The sequence below is a fragment of the Aedes albopictus genome, chromosome 2, assembly GCF_035046485.1.
Source record: "Aedes albopictus strain Foshan chromosome 2, AalbF5, whole genome shotgun sequence".
In the NCBI taxonomy this organism is placed as follows: Eukaryota; Metazoa; Arthropoda; class Insecta; order Diptera; family Culicidae; genus Aedes; species Aedes albopictus.
This window is the reverse complement of record NC_085137.1, coordinates 399064755-399086150: the sequence shown is the minus strand read 5'-3', so window position 1 is coordinate 399086150 and position 21396 is coordinate 399064755. Positions and strand designations below refer to the sequence as shown.

At 40.6% G+C, this 21396-nt stretch overlaps 1 protein-coding gene across 1 annotated transcript; it reads right to left on the bottom strand.

Annotated features, from left to right (window-relative positions):
- Positions 1–134: 134 nt before the first annotated feature.
- On the bottom strand, positions 135–19642 carry LOC109408028 (lariat debranching enzyme). The gene is made up of 3 exons (XM_019681253.3): positions 19245–19642; positions 18470–19176; positions 135–1261 (listed from the first exon to the last, which is right to left on the bottom strand). Exons 1-3 carry the CDS (start codon positions 19439–19441, stop codon positions 498–500), a joined length of 1668 nt encoding a protein of 555 aa, XP_019536798.3. The 5' UTR covers positions 19442–19642; the 3' UTR covers positions 135–497.
- Positions 19643–21396: the final 1754 nt, after the last annotated feature.

Here is a 21396-nt window from a genome sequence, read left to right as displayed (position 1 = left end):
TACAAAAAGCGAGATTTTTTCAGCGTTAATTGACGAGACTTAGCAGACAAATTGGCGAGTAAAAGATTGATATGCAATGATCACATCCAGTTTCAAATGGATTATGGATAGTTTTAGGCCACGAAGGATTATAATGAAATTCTCGTTCTGTATTTATTACCTTAATAATTACTCCAACCCAGGTCATTGATGATTCTGCAGCATTCATTAAACTCTCGTATCTATACATGCTAACACTTTGTGAGACACAATGCCGATTAAAATTATTGCATTCCAGTTGAGGGAGCGATTTCTGTTTCGCTACCTTCTAACACATAAAAGGACTTTTACTTACCTTCTACAGAGCCGACCGACCAGGACTATGTACAAGACAATTTGCTAGAGTCAACTCCTGTTATCCAGCAATTAGATAACCATTCCTCGAAAAACTTTAAGGGATATAAAAGCGTGATGGATCCATGGTACCTACTTCCTGGAGAATGGCTTCCAATGGAACCCTAATCGCTATCCTCCTTGTTGTAGATGGCTTGGTTTCTCCGCTTGAACTTCTTCATCGGAGGCTTTTCCAATTGATCGTCACTCTTCTCGCCTTCGGCGGGTAATCTGCAGACTCCTTCCAAAGCCGTCGAAGGCGAGCCCTTCTCAGCCACCGACGAAAGCTTGGGGCTGGACAGATTCAGGTCGTCGATAGTGAAATTGTCCGACAGGGTAGAGTCGTGTTTCTTGGGCGTCGGAAGACTCATCAAGCTTCGATTCGAAGTGGACAGCGAAGAATCATCTAGGTTTGAAAGGTCCGAGGTCGAGTCGTGGCGCCACATTGGCTGCGGGAGAACCGAAGCCAGCGGAGCCCGGGAAAGAAAGTGGGATGGCTTTAGATCCTCGTCATCATTCGAGCCGTCATCGTCGTCGTCGTCGTCGTCATCCAGGGGAACTTCATCGTCGTTTCGTACAGGACTAATGGAAACGCTGGACGGCGTCAGGTCCACGTAGGTTGATGTATTCAGACTATGACCGGTCATTAGCATAACCAACCGGAGAGGATCATCGATGTTGAGCTTGTCGCAGAATTCCGTCGTTTGAGGATTGACGAAGGCTTTCGGTTGCTCGACAAGGTCGAAATCTTGTTTCACCGTGGGGTTGTAAGGTTCTACTATGCGGGTGAAATTCTGAGGAATTCGAAGATCATTTTGGAATCGATCTAGGACCGCCTTCTTTTCCGCCTCGGTTGGGGTAAAGTTGAAACGCTCGTCACCACCTTCGCCTGTGGAATACATAAGGAATGTGGCGAACAATAGTTAGCAATGTTCGAAATCCATAATTTAGTTAATTCTTTAATTTTAGTGAATTATGTTTTCGGAGTAGTTGTTTGCAATGAATCGTTGCATTTTTTTTTTCAAAATAGTTGGGACCTTATTTTAACTGAAATCTGCCCTTACTGCGCCAACCCGAGTAATGGTACAGTGGACCTTGTGTTTCTCCAAGACAATCAGCAGCCCTTCTTTAGTCTCAAATTTGAGTCTAAACAAGGGCGGGATTTTAAAGATGTTGATGTTTAGTTTCAATTTTCAACTAGGGTATGTGTTGCATCATTAATCTCACGCTCCCATATTCATCCTATTCGAAAACAAGCGATTACGGCACTGACTGATTCCGTTCTTTTTGTTTTCATGGGTCTCACTTCTAACAAAAAATACAAAAATTAGAAACAAAACAAACAGCGCTTCAATCCTTTGTTTTTCGTGGGATGAAAATGGGAGCCACATGCTTAAGAAGGGAACCAATACCCTATATGATTTCGCATTATGCGATTTACACAGAGTATTCTGCGTATCTCGCCTCGCCTTTGGCGTTTTCCAATCGATACCAATCTGGTTTTATTGCAAGGGGGAGACAGCTTTTGTTCTAATGGTAACTCTGGAGTAGAACACAGAGCAACTCTGAGCAGCTCGTGTTGCTCACTTTTTAAAATACATAGCAACCTGTTGTTATGTTCATTAAAGTACTAACATCCAACACCCGCGGTTGAAGTAAAGTTCAAATATGAATGTGTGTTTTTGGAAGAAAATTGAAGACGATGTGGGTAAAATATTATCACACATCAAAAATGCATTAGAATTGGAAGGTATGGCAGGAAACGCCGCGCTGGGGAAGCTGGACCTTGATGATATCAGGTCTATGGAGCTTCAAATGCACTACCGAGTGAAGAGGATCCGGAGAATTGTAGCGGCAGATGCCACCAAATCTTTGGAGGATTTCTACGGCGATTACGCGGGACAGCCGGGTCCTCCAAACCCTCGCAGCTGCAGTGGAGATAAACGGGCTGCAACAGTATTTGGCGGCAACTCCAACCACTCCAACTCCTCGTCCTGCGCCGCCTTCAAACGCTCCGTTGATGAACATTCTGGACTCGTCAATCGGCTTCTGCACGATTTCGAGCGAAGGTATTAAATTTAAAGTCAATATTTTTCCAAATCTGTATATTCATGATTCCATAAACCTTATAACCTACAAAATATGCAAGACCTTGAGTATGTGTCAAGCCTCATAAGATGCATGACCTCAAGGTTTGAAAGGATCTGGAGGAAAGGTCATTGGATACATAACTTGCCCTGAATGTGAAGCTAAAAAGAAAGATAAGCTGCTGAGAATTATCCGGGAACCTACAAGGAGCTGGCCGCTGTTTAACATCAACCGTCACTTCATCAATCATCTTCGTTCATCAACATCATCAGCCATTACTGAAAAGCGCAGACCCGGAGACTCTTACGCGGCATCAATAAAGCGGTTCCGTAAAAAATACACGGCTAATACACCAAGTCTCATCGAACCAACATCTGGAAAGCCCAGAAGTAACGTAACCGAAGCCGTTGATGAAGCCATTATCCAGCAGCTCCACGCCGACTCAATCGACAACAATGACAGAGAATTGCAGAACCCGAACGTAGTAGACGATCATGATGTGAGCGTTATAGGTATTATTGTATAATTTGGAGTAAACTAAACTCGATTAAGAAATAACTTTCAATTTTATTATAGAGAGTACTTATGACAATGATAGGGTAGAGGAACGTGACCCGGCTGGCTTTCTTGTAAACCAAAAGATTTCCATGCACGAAAGGTTAAAAGGATCTAATCTGCATGCTAGAAGATACACAGAAGTTGAAAAGGATATTATGACTTACGAGTATCTCACGGCTGGAAATTAATTCTTCGTATATACGTCTTCCAATGTGTAAAAAAAACTATTCTACGGCATCTTCAAAAATATACAAACAATATCGAAGAAGGTGTTTTGGATATAAAAGGATTGAAAAAATATCCCATGGCTGTTGCCCTCTGTGAAGATGGTGTGAAAGATTCAATAAGAGGCACGATTCAAATGGACTACCTAGAAACTTATTTGCAGCTTCGACACCTCAAAAAGTACTGGAAGACTTAATTATACCTATGGAAATTATGGATATGTTCAGCTTGCTCTACCACTAGTGATTGCAGCCGTTCCTTATGTTCTGTATCATGCATGTATGCTCCGATAACAGGTTTGATTATCAGGACGTTTTAAATCGATGGGAACATACGGAAAACTTATTAAAACAAGAAGGTATCAAAGCTGTTTCAAATGCTTCTGATGGTGATTCAAGATTGATGAAAGAAAAAAAATGTTTTACGGGGAACTGCATTATAACAACAACACACTTGAAAGAACTGGTCCAAAAGCACAGTAAAACTAATCATCGCCTTTCTCTGTCAGATGTCGAAATAAAGGATAAAATGAAATTTGGACCGACATTAAAATGGATTGACGCCACAATGGTCTCTTATCTTGAATCAAACATCGCAAACAGTTCTGGAAGAGTGTTGTTTTTGAATTTGGCGAAAAAGGTATTTCTCTTATTAATAGAATCTATGATATATGGTTTGTTATGGTTTAAAGATGTGAAAAGTATCCTTCTAACGAATAAAATATTCCAGGAAAGCCAATTTTATCGTGCGAGCGCGGAGGAACTGGGCAAAAGGCGATTTTGCTGCCTTAAATATTGTATCACCGTCAATGCCTACTACTGCTTGGAGTTGAACGCCCATAGTCTGATCCTCTTTCTTTAGGAGTGTAGAAACAATAACTTCCCAGAGCAGTTTATTGTCTCCATATTATCCAGTCAACCCAACGAAAACGTGTTTTGTCAGCTTCGATCCATGGGCACAACTCAACAAACTGTAATTAATTTTAAAGCGAAAGAGCTCACCGAGAAATTTAAACGAATTCACGCCAAAAATCAAATAATGCACAAATACAAGAACTCAATCCATCATTATTAAGACTCCAAAAACAGCAAGGAGAAATTCCAGCACTTCCTACGGATGCAAGACAGTTGACAAAGCACAGGATGCTGCTCGGGAAGCTTTGATTCGGATTGGTTTGCCGGAGGAGGATATTGATATGACTGATTCAATCATTGTTCGAAAGAGTAGATCTCCAGAAGCAGGAAACGTTGGTGTTGTGGACGAAGAATATAGCATGGAAGAAAATGATGAGCTTGATTCTGAAGAAGAATTTGACGATTGCGATACTAGAAATCACGACGACGAAGACATGTTTGATGGAGCGAAGAGTATATCAATGAAATCATTCAAGAAGATCAGCCAATATACAATGCAGACGAATTGTTTCCAAATTGCAATGAGACGTTGATTTTGAAAAGCAGTACCACAGAAGAAAAACACTGCTTTAGAATACGGGACAAGAAAGGAAATGTAAAGAGTGTCAAGAAGTTTGCATTCTTATGGATGGTTAAACCTGCGAAATATCGTTTGTCCAGTGATAGGTTGCGACGTTTCGTTCAGCGGAAATTCAAATAACACATAACAACGCAGTCCTTATGTAAATTAGTAAAATAAAGTTTACACAATAAAATAACTTAAATCCATATACGTTCTGTTTTTTATATGACTTTTCTACATCAAGAAAGAAAGGAATAACCAGGTAATCTTTTCTATCAGAAATAATATATGTAATCGTCCAGTTCTTTATATTGATACCGGTGGTGGATGATTAAGAAATATGTATTTTCTTCCGGTGCCAGTGTTTTCAACGTGTTTTAATCCGAACAGAACATTTTGTGGGCTCTCTGTGAATGACAAGAAATAATTGATATTATGGATAACCCGTGGGACAACCTTTCATCTTTGTATAAAATACACTCATAAATACACCAACCTTATACGTCTATGATTTAGTTTCATAATAAGTTCCTCCCGTATCATTTTTATTTAACTATGCGGTTTGATGTGCCAGGCGGATGATTGAGGTTGTATTATCAGTTATCAATTATCAGTCGAACCCTGGAATTTGGAGCGAAAATATTTGTTTTTAACTTTGGCAGTCAGTGGTGCGCTGTGTAGATCATCAGGTCCGCTAAATAGCGCATCACTTCCGAAGTTAGGTCCGACGCATGGATTTGGAGAAAAATATATTTTCGCTCCAAATTCCGGGTTTTGACTGTATTGATTATATTATGTTCTGTTAAAGCGAAGACGGCTAATAACAAGACAGACATCTACCCTCTTGCTCCATATACTTTGGGAGCTACAAGCACACTAGCGCCGCGAACGACTTCAGGGAACAACATCATTAATGAGTGTGCGTGCGATACTACAATTTACGTGTACGTATTAGCATGTACACGCACACAATCTTGTTTTAATGTTCCTGTGAATCGTTGAGGGCGTTCCAACCATGTCGCCTGCGACAGGGTGGGAGCTGGCTGTCTTGTTATTAGCCGTCTTCGGTTAAAGGCACCAGCGGATCGGTCTTGAATATCTCATCATCGTGCAACACATTTCAAAAGCTGCAACTTGGGTTTTTGATCTAAGTAATCGGGTTTGAGCAAAATGTGAGTAACTCAAACTTGCTCAATGTTCAAAGAGTAACTCTGTGCAGAGCTGTCTCCCCCCTTGTTTTATTGCTGCTGTGATTGTTAAGAGCTTAATTTAGCATAGTTTTGGATAGTGGCTATGATAGTAGCTTAGATCAATTTTCAGCATAAGAAAACAGCAACGGCCAAACTTTGCAGATGCAAAATGCTACAGCCCAAGTGACTTCTTAGCACAAGAACCTCACTTTCTAGGGGAAGTATGGGGAATTTCTATCTAGGAAACCTTGTGAATTCGGTGTTTGCTACTTTCAGTATAAATGAAATGGCAAACTCGCGTGTTATGCCTCGAGCATGTGTGCTTGTCAACAATGCAATAGTTGCTACACTCATCTCTGAATTAACTACCAGAGATGTATGTGCTATCACAATCGATGTATCTGTTGGAAACTTCAACAGGAAATACGTTTATTGTTCGGTTTATTTACCGCATGATGAACAATCCCCTACGGATGCCTTCAAGCAATTCAACGCATACTGCACTTCAAAAGGCCTTCCGCTAATTGTTGGCAGTGATGCTAATGCTCATCAGGGCATCCAGGGCAGCTTAGACATTAATTTGAGAGGCTCCAGTTTGATGGAATACTTAAATAGTACAGATCTTGGATTACTTAACATAGGCAACCGCCCAACCTTTATGGTATCTGCTAGAGAGGAAGTGTTAGACATAACGCTTTGCTCTAGCAGAATTAGTCACGAGCTGACCGATTGGCATGTGTCAGATGAAAAAACTTTATCTCACCATCGCTAGTTTTTTTTTGAACGTGTGAATGTTACTCCGCAAACTTTGCGTTTCAGGAATACTCGCTCAACCAACTGGGATATCTTTACTGATTTGGTTGCAACCGAATTCTATGGATACTCACCATTCATTGACACTCCGAGTGATTTAGATGATGCCTTTGATACTACAACGGCCTTCATCATGGAAGCTTTCAGAGAAGTTAGCCGTTTGTGGTCTGTGAAGACTACAAGACGAACCCCTAGATGGAACTCTGCTCTGGTCAAGCTCAGGAAACAATGTAGAAACAGTCGGAACAGACGACATTTGGCTGGATTGGAGGCTTTCAAGTCGGCTCGCGTCGCGAGGCCTACCAGAAAGCCCTTCGGTTTGCTGAACGATCCGGCTAGAAAAATCTTTGTGCAAATGTTTCCAGTTTGAGTGAAGACAGTCGTTTGACCAAAATCCTTGCGAAATCTAAGGATTTCCGAGTGAACGAACTTCCTTTGCCAAATGGCGATTGCGATTTCACTATCTCTTATGAGAAAGTTCTGAAATGTTTATTTACTATACACATATTATAGGGTAACGGTCGAATTTTGGACCCCTAGAGGACATTAGTTTGAATTTAGGCTAAAATCAAACAGATTCAGACAGTGTTACACATAATGATGATGTTGGTATGACCGTAAAAGCCCCCACTGTCCGTTAAAAATACCCACAAGGTTGTTTCTGGCTGAAAATTTGATGAAAATAGTTTATTTTTGAAGCATCAGTTTTCACTGTTTTGGACACCCCAATGTATTTTGGACCCTCTTAAGTATATATTTTGGACACCCGGTGTTTAAACCCGCTTACTATTTTCGAAGATTCTACCACTTGGGTATGCTGGATTCAGAAGGGATTTGATTATTTCAAACATGTTTTGAAAAAAAAAAACGACTTGTTTCCAGTTTTGCTACAGGGTATATATTCTCAGATCTTGGCGGAATATTACCGTAAAGTTTATTTCGAAAGTTTCTCGTGCGTGGTATGAAGAAGCAAAGAGTTTCAGGCCTATCAGTTTGACCTATATTTTTCTGAAATGCTTAGAACGCATTGTGAATCATCACATCCGTGATGTTCATCTAGCTAACATGCCTCTTCATGTAAATCAACATGCCCACCAATCTGGTAAGACCACTGTGACTCTTTTACACACGGTATCGAGAAGGCATTCGTTCAAAAGCAATCTTGTTTGGGTGTTTTCTTAGATGTCGAGAGTGTTTTTGACAACGTGCCATATTGGAAGCCGCACGGAGTCATGGTATATCTCCAATGATTTCCAATTAAATTCACCAAATGCTCAAAAACCGACATCTCTTCTGGACATTGCGTCAAGTGGCGATTAGAAAATTGAGTGTTTGTGGATGCCTCCAAGGGGGAGTCTTGTCACCACTTTTGTGAAATCTCGTAGCGGATACGTTATTGAGGCAACTCAATGATAGCGGTTTTCCTACTTATGGTTTCGCCGACGACTACCTAACATTTTTAAAGTGTATCAGCACACTTTTCAACCTGGTACAAAGTGCTCTACAGGTAGTTGAGGGTTGGTGTCGCCAATATGGCGTTTCGGTAAATCCGAGTAAACATCTATTGTTCTTTTCACAGAAAAACGAAACTGTAATAAAGTTCGATCTTCAAGTCTCTTTGATTCTGAAATCAATTTGACTGTACAGGTAAAGTACGTTGGAGTCATTCTTGATTCCAAGCTTTCCTGGACATTCCTCATTCAGGTATACCTCGATTTAGTGGACTCTTGATTATATAGTCTCTCGATTTTAATACCTGTAATCTTACAAGGTTACAAGGTACAAGGTTAAAATAGTACTCTTAAAAATTTTAATATCCAATAAGGTTAAAACTTGCAGTTAGTATTATGATAACTTATAGTGCATGAGGTTTTGGTAGATGCCTTATACTATCTTGACGTGTACTCAGCTGATAGAATTCCAAAATGTGTAGCGAATTTCATAAAAAAGGTCATTAAAATCAGTGACGATTCCCTAACCTCAAATCAACCTGTTCAACGACTGTAAATTCTTGAATTTTCTCAACAAATTGCCTTGTAAGTTGTAGAAAATTACGAGAATTGCCGTTTCCGTCTATTTTAAATTTGATTATGATCCTGAATTCTCCGTAAATGCAAGTTTTAGGGTCGTTGAACAGGTAAAAAGTGAGGTTACGAGACGCCAATGATTAAAATGCATCGACAGATTACTGACAATATGTGTAATAATATCCAGTGGTGTCATGTTAAATTCAGAGCTAGTTATTCAAGGTTTCCCGATTTCAGCGCCCCTTCACTGGTACATTCCCATGGAAGAATTCCTGGAGGAATCTCTTAAGGAGCCGCATGATAAATTACCGAAGGAACTGCTGGAACAACTTCTGTTGCCGTGGCCGTAAAACCGGCAACACGGACAGAGTAGGCATCAGATGGAAAAGCGCACAGAAAACAAAACAACGATAGTTGTTTGCCGCAGATTTATTTCTAAAATTTGTTCCTAAAAGTAATTGTTTCCCCTAAAAATTTTATTTTATACCTAATACTAGACGTTGATAGTACCGATAAACATTCCAACAGAGAGACGAACCAGCCAAGGGCTGAAAGTCTCTTTAATAAAGACAAATCAATCAATCAATCAATCAACATTCCAACAGTGAGTTTCAGAAAGAAAATATTAGTTTTATTTTGTAATCTTTTATTTCTGCTTATTAAGGTTAGGTTAGTTGAATCGCCACTAAAAACGCCCCGCGAATAATCAAGTCACTGAATTGTAAGCGAACTTTATGTTTAAAAACAACCACTTTGTAACAACGCTATCTAATTCCAGGTTTGAAGCGAATCAAATAAAGCTCTCAAAACTCAGTATGTCCGGCGTTTATGACTCGAACTGATCCAACAACTTCTGAAAGCGTTACGGAGGGGGGAGGGGCGTAAAAAATGTCGATTTTAGCATACCGTAATAAATGGATGCTGCCTAAACATATTTCTAAAGCTTTCTAAAGGTATCACTAAAGAAATTCAGGACGAATTTCAAAGAAATAAAAAAACCTAATGAATTCCTGAAGAATTTCTGATAAACTGTTAACACCAGCAACCCAGTGGTAGCATCGGAGCAGTCCATGGCAACCAAGCGACAGTTAGCAACCAAACAAGCAACTGTAAAAATTCATTCCTCTGATTGCATTCCATTACTAGCTCTCGTACAGAACACTCATAATAAGTTTAAATAAAGATTGTTTGAAATATAACACTTTTGGCGACGAGATTTAAAGAATCCACCCTGGACTCTCGGAAGAAACGAAGAATGTCTTCAGCGGACAGCCAACCTTCAGGAAGCATGGAACATCAAGACGTTTTCCGGCTCATACTTCAGCAAAATCAACAGATGGCGGAACAAGATGCACGACTCATGGCTATGATGGAGCGTTTCAACAATCAAGGAACACCAGCCAGGCCGGCGAGCAGTCCCGAGTTCATCATTGAGACTCTAGCGTCCAACATCCGTGAATTTTGCTACGATCCCGAGAATGGATTGGTTTTCGACCGGTGGTACCAGAAGTATGAGGATCTTTTCCTAAAGGATGGTGTCAATCTGGATGATTCAACGAAAGTCCGTCTCCTGCTCAGAAACCTTAGCGTCAGCGTACACGACAAGTATGTGAACTTCCTGTTGCCGAAACATTACCGGGATTTTTCGTTTGCGGACACAGTCTCCAAGTTGAAGCAGCTGTTCGGAATGAGAACCAGTTTGTTCAGCAAAAGGTATCAATGTTTCCAACTCACGAAGCGGGCTGAAGAGGACTACGTGACCTATGCGGCGACAGTCAACCGGCGGTGTGAAGATTTTGAGTTGAACCGTATTACAGCCGATCAATTCAAGTCTCTCATTTTCATCTGCGGTCTGCGGTCGTCGAAAGAAGCTGATATCCGAACCAGATTACTCTCCAGACTGGAATCCGAAGGAGAAGGTGAATGCAAGTTGGACACCCTCATCAACGAATGCCAACGGTTGCAGAACTTGAAGCATGATACCGCTTTAATTGAGCAGAAGCCATCGATTACATCAGCAGTCTGTGCAGTCAAACAGAAGCAGCAGCAATCGAATCCATCTACTCAAGCCCAGCCGTGGAAGGATAGCAAGCAATCAAGCGTTCCGAGGACACCATGCTGGCAGTGCGGTGGTATGCACTTCGTCCGTGAATGCCCTTTCACAAATCATACCTGTAAATCCTGCAAGAAGATAGGGCACAAGGAAGGTTACTGCAACTGCGTTTCGGCGAAACCCAACTAGCCTGTTCAATCACCTGTGGAGGCGTTACCAAAGACGGCACCTGCTTTGTGACCACCCATCCAAGTCTCAATTTGTTTGGTCTCGATTGGATTGAATTATTTGAGCTGTGGTCCAAACCTCTTTCATCAATCTGCAATCAGGTAGGTACGTTCAGCGCAATCACCGATCCAGTTTTACAAGGAAGCTTTTCCAAACGTTTTCAAAGAGACGCTCGGACACTGTAGGAAGACAAAGGTTAAGCTATACTTGAAACCAGTCACGTCCAGTTTTCAAGCCAAAACGTCCAGTCCCTTTCACATCCGTAGCGAAGGTCGATGCCGAACTAGATCGTTTGGAGCAGTCCAAGATAATCACACCCGTGGATTTTTCGCAATGGGCCGCACCAATCGTCACAGTGAAGAAGCCGAATGGAAAGGTACGAATTTGTGCTGATTATTCTACTGGATTGAACGCAGCTTTGGAAGCAAACAACTACCCGTTACCAGTTCCGGACGACATCTTCACGAAGCTGAACGGATGCAAGTTCTTCAGTATCATCGATTTGTCGGACGCGTATCTTCAAGTGGAAGTGGACGATGCTTCCAAAGAACTCTTGACCATCAACACTCATCGAGGACTCTATCGATTCAACAGACTGGCACCAGGTGTAAAGTCAGCCCCTGGAGCTTTTCAGCAGTTGATGAACGGAATGATAGCAGACCTCGACGGCGTCGAATCTTTCCTGGACGATATCATCGTTTTCAGCGAAACCGAAGAAGAGCATCATCAGCGTCTTCAAGCACTTTTCAAGCGATTGGAGCAGTACGGGTTTCATCTTCGTGAAGAGAAATGCAGTATTCTTCAACACCAAATCAAATATCTGGGCCATATCGTTGATGAAGATGGTTTACGCCCGGATCCATCGAAGATTGAAGCTATCGTCAAGATGCCTGCGCCAACCGATATCACCAGTCTACGTTCTTTTCTGGGCGCTGTGAACTTCTATTCAAAGTTTGTGCCGAGAATGCATCAATTGAGACGACCCCTCGATGCGCTTCTGAAGAAGGATGTTCCATTCAATTGGTCTTCAACGTGCCAACATGCATTTGAGAAGATTAAGGACATTTTGAAGTCAAATCTACTACTAACGCACTACGATCCCAAACTGGAAATCATCATCGCTGCAGACGCATCAAAATCGGGTATTGGAGCAGTCGCTATGCATCGATTCCCTGATGGAAACTTGAAGGCAATCGCTCACGCTTCCCGTACTTTGACTCAAGCTGAAGTTGGTTACAGTCAAATAGAAAAAGAAGGCTTGGCATTGATTTTCGCAGTTACCAAATTTCATCGCATGATCCTTGGACGAAAATTCAAGCTTCAAACCGACCATCAACCACTGCTGAGGATTTTTGGTTCAAAGAAAGGAATACCTTTGCATACAGCGAACCGTTTGCAAAGATGGGCGTTAACTTTGCTGTGCTACGACTTCGATATTGAATACGTTTCAACAACCCAGTTCGGCTATGCTGATGTGTTATCACGCCTGATCACCAACCATACGAAACTGGATGAGGATTTCACCATTGCTGCTGTTCAGTTGGAAGAGGACATTCAAGTTCCGTTGGACGAAGCTGTGGGAGTTTTGCCAATAACCTTCGAAATGGTTCAACAACGTACCTCCAAGTGTCCAGTTTTGCAGCAAGTAATTCGTTTCAATCAGGATGGATGGCCATCAAGCGCAGCAAATATCGAAGATGAACGAGTTCGGCAATTCGATTCGTACCGTGAAGCACTTACAGTTGTGAAAGGATGTATCATGATGACGGATCGCCTGGTAATACCAGCCAGCTTACGCCACCGCATTCTGAAGGATCTACACCGAGGTCACCCAGGTATGGAAAGAATGAAAGCCATCGCTCGTAGTCACGTTTTCTGGCCGAAAATAGACAACGCCATAGAGGACTTCATCAAGAAATGCAACAATTGTGCCTCTCATTCGAAGACACCAAGAAAGGTTCCCCTGCAATCATGGCCACAAACCGCTCATCCGTGGGAGCGAATCCATATTGACTTCGCTGGACCGTTTTTCGATCAATACTTTCTGGTTGTCGTCGATTCACATTCCAAATGGCCTGAAGTCAAGATAGTTCGATCCCCAACTACGTCATGTGTCACCGAATTCCTGAACGAATTGTTTTCCCGGTTCGGAGTTCCAGCTACTGTGGTATCAGACAACGGATCGCAGTTCACGTCGGAGCAATTTGCAGAGTTCTGTAAAGCGAATGGAATCCAGCACCTTCGAACAGCGCCGTACCACCCACAGTTCAACGGCCAAGCAGAGAGATTCGTGGACACCTTGAAGAGGTCACTACTGAAGATTAACGAGGGGGAGAAGATCGCCAACACACTGCAGGTATTTCTTCAAACTTATCGGTCAACTCCAAGTCGCACGCTGCAAGGAAAATCGCCAGCTGAACTGATGATCGGTCGTAAAATGAGCACCATACTAAATCTTCTTCATCCTCAACGTCGGGAACCCGCAAACCGAAATGAAAAACAGAATCAACAATTCAACAAAAAGCATGGAACTGTTCCACGTTCGTTCAAGGCAGGAGATGCTGTCTACGCCAAGGTTTTTACTGCCAATAAATGGAAATGGTCAGCAGGGATCATCATTGAATCCATCGGACGTGTTAACTACAACGTGCTGCTTGAAAACAATCACGGTCGACGCAAGCTCATACGATCCCATGGCAATCAGTTGAAACTTCATGAAACACCGTGTAAGATGACCAACAAATCCAATGAATCACCACTGAGCATTCTAATCGATATGTTTGGACTGCAAACTATACCAAATGCAAATCAGGAGGAGTTGAATCCATGTCAAGCTGCCATTCAGGATATGGACGTTGAAGTCGAGGAACAAGCCAACCCTGTTACTGTGAATTTGCAAGATACCCATGAGGATATGTCGATCAGCTTTGAGCCTGACCCTCCAGAAATGGGAGCAAGTGAAGCAGGGACATCCAGCATTTCGCCTACATTGGAAGTTCGAACCCGTCCAAAGAGGTCCATAAAGATTCCGTCCAGATTCGAACCATACTGGGTATTCCGGAAATAAGAAGGGGGAGATGTTAACACCAGCAACCCAGTGGTAGCATCGGAGCAGTCCATGGCAACCAAGCGACAGTTAGCAACCAAACAAGCAACTGTAAAAATTCATTCCTCTGATTGCATTCCATTACTAGCTCTCGTACAGAACACTCATAATAAGTTTAAATAAAGATTGTTTGAAATATAACATAAACAGAAATATTTTAAGAATCCATAGATGAAGAAATTCCAGGAATAATGCCTGATGAAAAACCTGAAAACCCCTGGTGGAAAACCTAACAAAACCAGGAGATATTTTTGGAAAAAAAAATCCTAGAGAAATCCCCTAATAAAAATCCTAAACATTTTTTGGTGAATTCCTGGATGAATCCATAGAGATATTCTAAGAGGTACGCTTAACCCACAAAAGTTCAGCTTATTAGACGCAGTGTCTTAATTTCCCCAACAGGGGAGGAAAAAACAAGAGGTACGCTTGGAGGAAATCCAAGAAATTTCTAAGAAAATAGATGAATATATGGTGGAATTTCTGATCAAATCTCTGTGTGAATTTCTGCATAAGTCTCTGCAAGAATGTCTTCCAGTCCTTCCGTAAGAATCCTTATAAGAATGTCTGAATAAATCTGTAGAAAGATTTCTGAAGGAACCCTTGGCGGATGAAGGAATAATGATATCTAAAGGAATGTGAAGAAATCTTGGAATTTCTTCAATAATCTCCTGTAGAATTTCTAAAGCAATTTTTGGAGAAAAATGTTTTAGAAATTCGAAGAAAATTTTGAAGGACTTATGAATTTCTGATTCCTAATGTATCCGTGAACTATTATCTAAAAATAAATCCATCGAGTATTTTTGAGAAAGTGCATGGAAGGTTTTCTAGATGAATGTTTTGAAAATATTCTGTAGGAATCTCTAAGAAAAAAAATCTGAAAAAAATACGTAGATGAATTTCTGGAACAATCTATTTATAAGTATTTCATAAATGAATCCATGCAACATTTTTGGAAGCTATCCGTGGCTTTCTTAAGAAGATCTTCGAGAAATTGCTGGAAAGCATTCTCAAGTCCGAAGGAATCCCTAGAAGATTTTGTGATATAATTTCTGACTGAATTTCTTTAGGCAAATCTCGGTGATTTCCAAAGGAGTCCCTGAAATAATTTCTTTGAGAATCCCTGGGAGATTTTTTTTTCGTGAATCCTAGAAATCCCTATAGAATTCCTTAACGGATCTTACATTTTTTTAAAAGAATCTCTGGAGGATTTCTAGGAAGATTTTCTGACAGAAATTCAGATTTTCAAAAAAAAAAAAACGCCTGGAACACTTTCCAAAGCAAACCCGGAGAAAATTTTGGAACAAATCCTTGGAAAATAGTTTGAAAGAATGCTCAAAGGAATTTCCGATGGATCTTTCGGGAAAAAAATCTAGAAAAGCCCCGAAAAAAACTAGAGTAAATCTCTGGAGGATTTTCTAAAGAAATACCTGAAGGTATTTCTGCAAAAACTTAGGCAAAACTTTCTTACACAACTCTTTATAATACTTCTGGGGAAATCTCTAGTGGAATTTATGGAGAAATTGGAAGTTGCTATGGGAATTTCTGGAGAAATCCTTGAAAAAAAAATCCAATGTAACCCCAGTACAAATATTTGAAGGAATTTTATGAATCATTTTCTGAAAAGCTTTTGAAAGCTTTATTAAAGGAATTACTGCAGGAAATTTCTGAAGGAATCTCTGAACGATTTTTTGAAAGAATGCCTGAAGGAATTCCTGCTCAAATTCATGGATATTTTTATGAGAAAAATAGGAGGAATTTCCTAAAGGAACTCTAGCGTCAATCCTCGGAGACATTTTCAAAGATATCCCTGAATGAAATTCTGAACTTTTTGAATTTGTTGGTACATTCGACAATTCAAATGACAGTCAGGATTCTACCAGGAATCGGTCAAAATGCTTTATTGAGCGATTGCTTTTGAACACGAAACTGGGCTTTAGCGAGAATTACTAATAGGGTGGGGCGGGGCAAGATGGGTCGCATAAGGATGGATCACCATAACTTCGTGAATACAAATCGGATTGGTTTGCATTCGTCCGCTACTCTTTAATACACTAGTTAGCTATGCTAAAAGTCGATAAAAAGTTCATTAAATACAAAATATGATGTTAAACAAGCAGTTTTAAAAAGTGATCGATTTTGTGCCGTGAAAAAAGTGCGGGGCAAGATGGGTCACCTTTTAAGTAATTAACATTTTCTCAACGAAAAACGTCAAAATATAAGATTTGTTCCGCATTCAAATGTGCTCCATATCCATACTGAGTAAACAAGAGCTACTAGTAAACATTTTATAAATTTATTTGGAATATAAAAAACTTTACGATTTGAGTGGTCCTGAGGCGACTTGAAAATCGATGTTTTTACTAAAAAATTATCATAATTTTATGTTATAATTTTGAGCGTTCATTCCGCTTGATTGAAGTCATTTATGAGATAGTCTTGTATTAAGAAATAAATAACTTTTGAATGCTCCAAAAATACGTTCAAAATTGAAGGTGACCCATCTTGCCCCGCGGCCGTTTATATGGAGATTATATGGAATGTATCGCATAAGAAAAATGGCTAAAAACCATTTTATTTTTTATTTCCAATGAAAGTGAATAATTTTTCAATCAATGTCCCAAACTTTTGTATATTTATGCTGGTCATCTAACAAAATTATTAACATAATCAAAACATGAGTAATGCGCCCGAAAATGGCACTGACCCATCTTGCCCCGCGACCCATCTTGCCCCGCCCCACCCTACATATATGCCAAAACCTCCGAGCCTTTTTATCGAAAATTCAGTTTTCATGCAGTTTTTATATGTGTTGGTACATTTTGCTATACAATTTAAATAAAAACAAAATGAAAAAAAAAATTCTTCGATTTTACAGACATTTTCAAAATTGAAATGCCCAATTAATCAAGGTAAACCTGTATTGAGTTCAGAAACAAGACAGCTTGTAAGGCCCTCGAGCAATTCCGGCGAAACTTTTGGGACAAAGTGGTCCTTGCCCCTAGTGATTGCTTGTAATTTTCCATGTAGGAAATTTTTCACGAAATTCCCTTCCCGGGAAAAGTGGATATCCGATTATCCAGAGATAGGTAAGTAGCTATTTCAAGCTTCATCGTGTGTTACACTGATGGCTCCCTTCTCGAAGGTCGGGCTGGTACTGGTATTTATTCTCGTGAACTAATGCTACATCAGTCTTACTCACTTGATAGTCACTGCATTGTTTTTCAGGCCAAAATCTTTGCTCTTATATGCGGAGTGCAATCAGCACTTCAGCAGCACGTAATGGGCAAAGTAATGTACTTCTGTTCAGATAGTCAGGCTGCTATTAAAGCTCTTGCTTCGGTCAACTCTAGGTCGAAGACAATTATCGCTTGTCGAACTCAAATCGAGCAGCTGAATTTAGTAAACGTTGTACATCTTGTATGGGTACCTGGTCAATCTTCCATCGCTGGAAATTAACTGGCGGATGAGTTAGCTCGCACTTGAGCATGGCTACATTGGTCCTGAGCCAGCTTCCGGTATCGAAGTGTGAAGCTTCAGACACCAGGGCTACTCAGCACAAACAAGATTGGAATAAGTGAAACTGACTTCAGGAACCTGAATCTTCAGGACGTTCTGTGGTTCTTGACCCGCTGTGATAAATAGCTATAAGCTTCTGATACCTGATACCAGGCGACATTCGAAATTCTTGTCATGAGCTTAAAGACATTTTCTAGCTTAATTTGGCTTTTCATGATAGTTGTGGACCAAAAAAAACTCTTTCAAAATAGAGATTTTTCGTGGAATAGTAATCTACAACAACTATTAAATTAAACCCTGAAACTGTTTAGCTAGATCCAACTGTTTGCTAGATTACATAGTCTTCTCCAAAGATTCAATAAACCTTTTATAGAGCTTTTTAAAAATAGGACTCTTTTACTAAGGGCTCCGAAGTATACCTTAGTTTAGAAACATTGATGAATTGCAAACTAATGCCAATAATACCTGGACTGGATATGTACACTACCCGTCATAAGTACGGACTCACAAAAAGTATTGCAACAATATTGCATCACCCTGACTCACCTCGATATCTCCAAATCCTGAGGAGTTACAAAGATGCTGTCTTCAGGAAAGTTATTCAGAAGACCAAAAGCAACAACTTTTCTGAAGGTGGCATTTTTGTAGGTGTTCTGCTTTTAGAGATATCAAGGTGAGTCAGGGTGATGCAATATTGTTGCAATACTTTTTGTGAGTCCGTACTTATGACGGGTAGTGTAGGTATTCATGAACAAGAAACATAAACGCATTTGAGGAAGACAACCACAACAAGAATAAAGATTTTGTCAGTACTCACCAGGCATATATCCATTGCTCCCCCTCACGCTGATCAAATGGTTTGTCAGTTGCAAGACAGTCAACCATTCCAAGTCGTAGCACAGTTCAACTCCATCCGTTTTTCCTTCACTCTCAATGTCCAGCACTTGAAGGAACCTCCTCTTGGGGAGACATTTATCCAGCGCCAGGAACTTGGTGTCCTCGCCATCCTCGTGCGGAATCAACGCCGAGAACTTGCAATGCAGATGCGCAGAAAACCAGAACGGAGGCTTCAAGACCCTCAGCAGGTCCTCGCACGGGGCACTGCCCAGTTTGTTGGCTTCGATGTCTTCTCTAAATGCCGGCTTGAAGCGCAACAGTTGATTCGTGTTACCATAATCCGTCACGCCACGAGGCCAATCGTGCGACAGCAGGATGTCAACCTTCGGCGTCAGCTGCTTCAACCGGAACACATCAATCTGCCGGATGTGATAGACGCTCCGTTTCGTGGACTCGTTAAAAGGCGAGAACTCAAACCGCCCCTTGAGGTAGTCGTGTCCCTTGTAGATTCCAGATATTCCCCCTATCCGGATGCCATTCACATTCACAACACCGGCGTAACCCAGATAGTAGATGTTCGGAGCAACCCAACCGCCGTATGGAAGCTCCTGAAGGTAATTAGACGCCTCGTGATTACCTCCGATAAACAGTGTCAACACGGGAGCTTTCTTCTCGCCGCTGTAGTACCTTAAAACCATTAAAAACACAAATTAGTACCCAGATCAATCAGAAAACTACCCCCGCCCTCTACTCACTTGTAAAAGGTGCAAATATCCAGGTGCTTCTTCGGGACGGCCATGCACTGCAGGTCCTCGAGGTTTCTCGTCGACTGGAAGTCACCGCAGCAAATGAGCAAATCAATCCGGTACCCCTCCCGAGTCTGAATCGTTTCCACCAGATCGTAGATCTTCTCCAGCTCTCCGTGAGCACATCCTTCAACCGCTATCTTCATGTTGTGTTGATGCTTTGATACCGCCGCGATTCAATCGCAAAATCTACTTTATTCACTGAGTACTACTTTCGAAAATCATGCACCAAATTTAATTCAACATATTCGTTAAAAAAACTACGCACAAGGAACAAACATTCCAAAATAATATTGAACAAAATTCAAACTTTTTGTCCGTGATAGAAATCGACGCGGATTTGCGGTACGCGAGCTGAGATTGGTTTGACAGCAAGAGTTTAGTTTTTGAAACCTTACAACAGTGTAACTTGTTTATATATTACTGCTTTATCGATCTTTCGTTAAAAAGCTTTGCGGCGTTTCGTTCACAAGGGGCCTTTCACAAACTGCGAACCACATAAATGGAAATACAGTACCGGTCAAAATTTGGTTCAAAGGCCGCGTCTTCTAAAATAATTATATTACACACTAAGATCAGCTCGGTATTTTCCCCATCTTTTTACTGAGTTCTCAACAGCAGATTTAACTCGGTACGCTCGGTTATTTATTTTGCGGAATTCTGTAAATGAGTTAACGAGCTCAGCTCACAAACTGTCAAAAGTTACTGAAGCACGGTAAATATCGTTACTGGTGAACGGTAAATACGATTACCGAGTGTACCGAAATAAATCTGCTGTTGAAAACTCAGTAAAAAGATGGAAAAAATACTGAACTCAGTGAAAAAAATACTGAGCTGGAACATCTGAATCTTAGTGTGTATATCGAAAATCTACAATCACACAAAATACCACAAGAGACTTTCTTTTGCTATTTCACAGGATTAACTGACGCTGCCAGCTCAGTTTCTTGTTGTTAATTTCAGTCTGGGTGCTTTAAAGCAAACAATTTCAGAGTTTCATACCTAATATTTCAACAACAGTTTTCAGCAGAGATTTCTAAGTACCGATACGTATATATGTATACCTATAGGTAAATATGGCCGCGGCTTGATCTCTAGGTATATCGACACTGATTTTTCATAACTCATGTACTGAATTTTCCAAAGATTTTTTGGTTGAAATTCGAAGGAGATAGAAACAAAGAAGAATAATGATTTAGTTTGTTTTGAACAAGTTATTAGCGAAAGAGCAGGGGTGTAAGTTGACTGTTAACTGTAAACAAATTTCGCCTACCCTCTATCATGTTTTAGAACCAGTAAAAATACGTAACAGTTAATTTACGTAGTCCTAATTTCACTAAATAGTAAATCGTGAATAACTCTAAAACGGATAGAAAAAACGCAATGCTGTCTTCGGCAAAGTTTTTCCTCATGAAATTTCCGATCTTTTTATGGAAATTGTTTTAAATTAGCATAAAGTTCATATATGATATATGATGGGTAAAAGGTACAGTATATAAAAAATTACAAATTTTAGTAAGCTCAAAAAGTTACCTGCAAAACATGTCGATAATTATTTTTCCCAAGTAGTTTGAATCTATATCAAGCTGTAAAACATATAAACATAGTGGGTATTGCCAATTTTTGTACGGTAAAAAATATTTGTATGAAATTTATTACGAAAAATGGCCTTTTCTCAAAAATCTCGCCGGGGCGACCTCTAAACGTCATTTTTAACAGTTGCCGTCATACAAAAGTTTGTTTCTAACACCCTCAGCTATCATTTGCAGGGTGAGCCCCCAAGCTTTTCGACCATGTGCAATTTTGGGACAACCTAATATTCATGCAACCGACGTATTGATCGGGTTGCAGCAGTTCAGATGTAATATTATACAACAGTTTTTTCTGTGTAGTTTGTTGAACCACAGCGATTGAATGGAAACGCCGCTAGCGCCATCTGCTCGCCGATTGCCACATTGCAATTTGTGGCGGCCATGTTTTTACACACGCTTTTGAGTCCAGCTTGAACGTCTGTCTGCGCTACAACGCTTTTCGTTTTCCAAACTATTCTAAAACTGTAAAGTCAACATCGGAAAGAACCTGAAACAATCGACTCAGGAAA

Excerpts from the sequence above, each read along its gene's own strand:
- LOC109408028 (XM_019681253.3), bottom strand. The coding sequence starts at position 19,441 with ATGAAGATAGCGGTTGAAGGATGTGCTCACGGAGAGCTGGAGAAGATC. Across the intron at positions 19,177-19,244 it reads GATATTTGCACCTTTTACAA|GTACTACAGCGGCGAGAAGA; the intron begins GTGAGTAGAGGG and ends AATGGTTTTAAG. Across the intron at positions 1,262-18,469 it reads GAGCAATGGATATATGCCTG|GCGAAGGTGGTGACGAGCGT; the intron begins GTGAGTACTGAC and ends TGTATTCCACAG.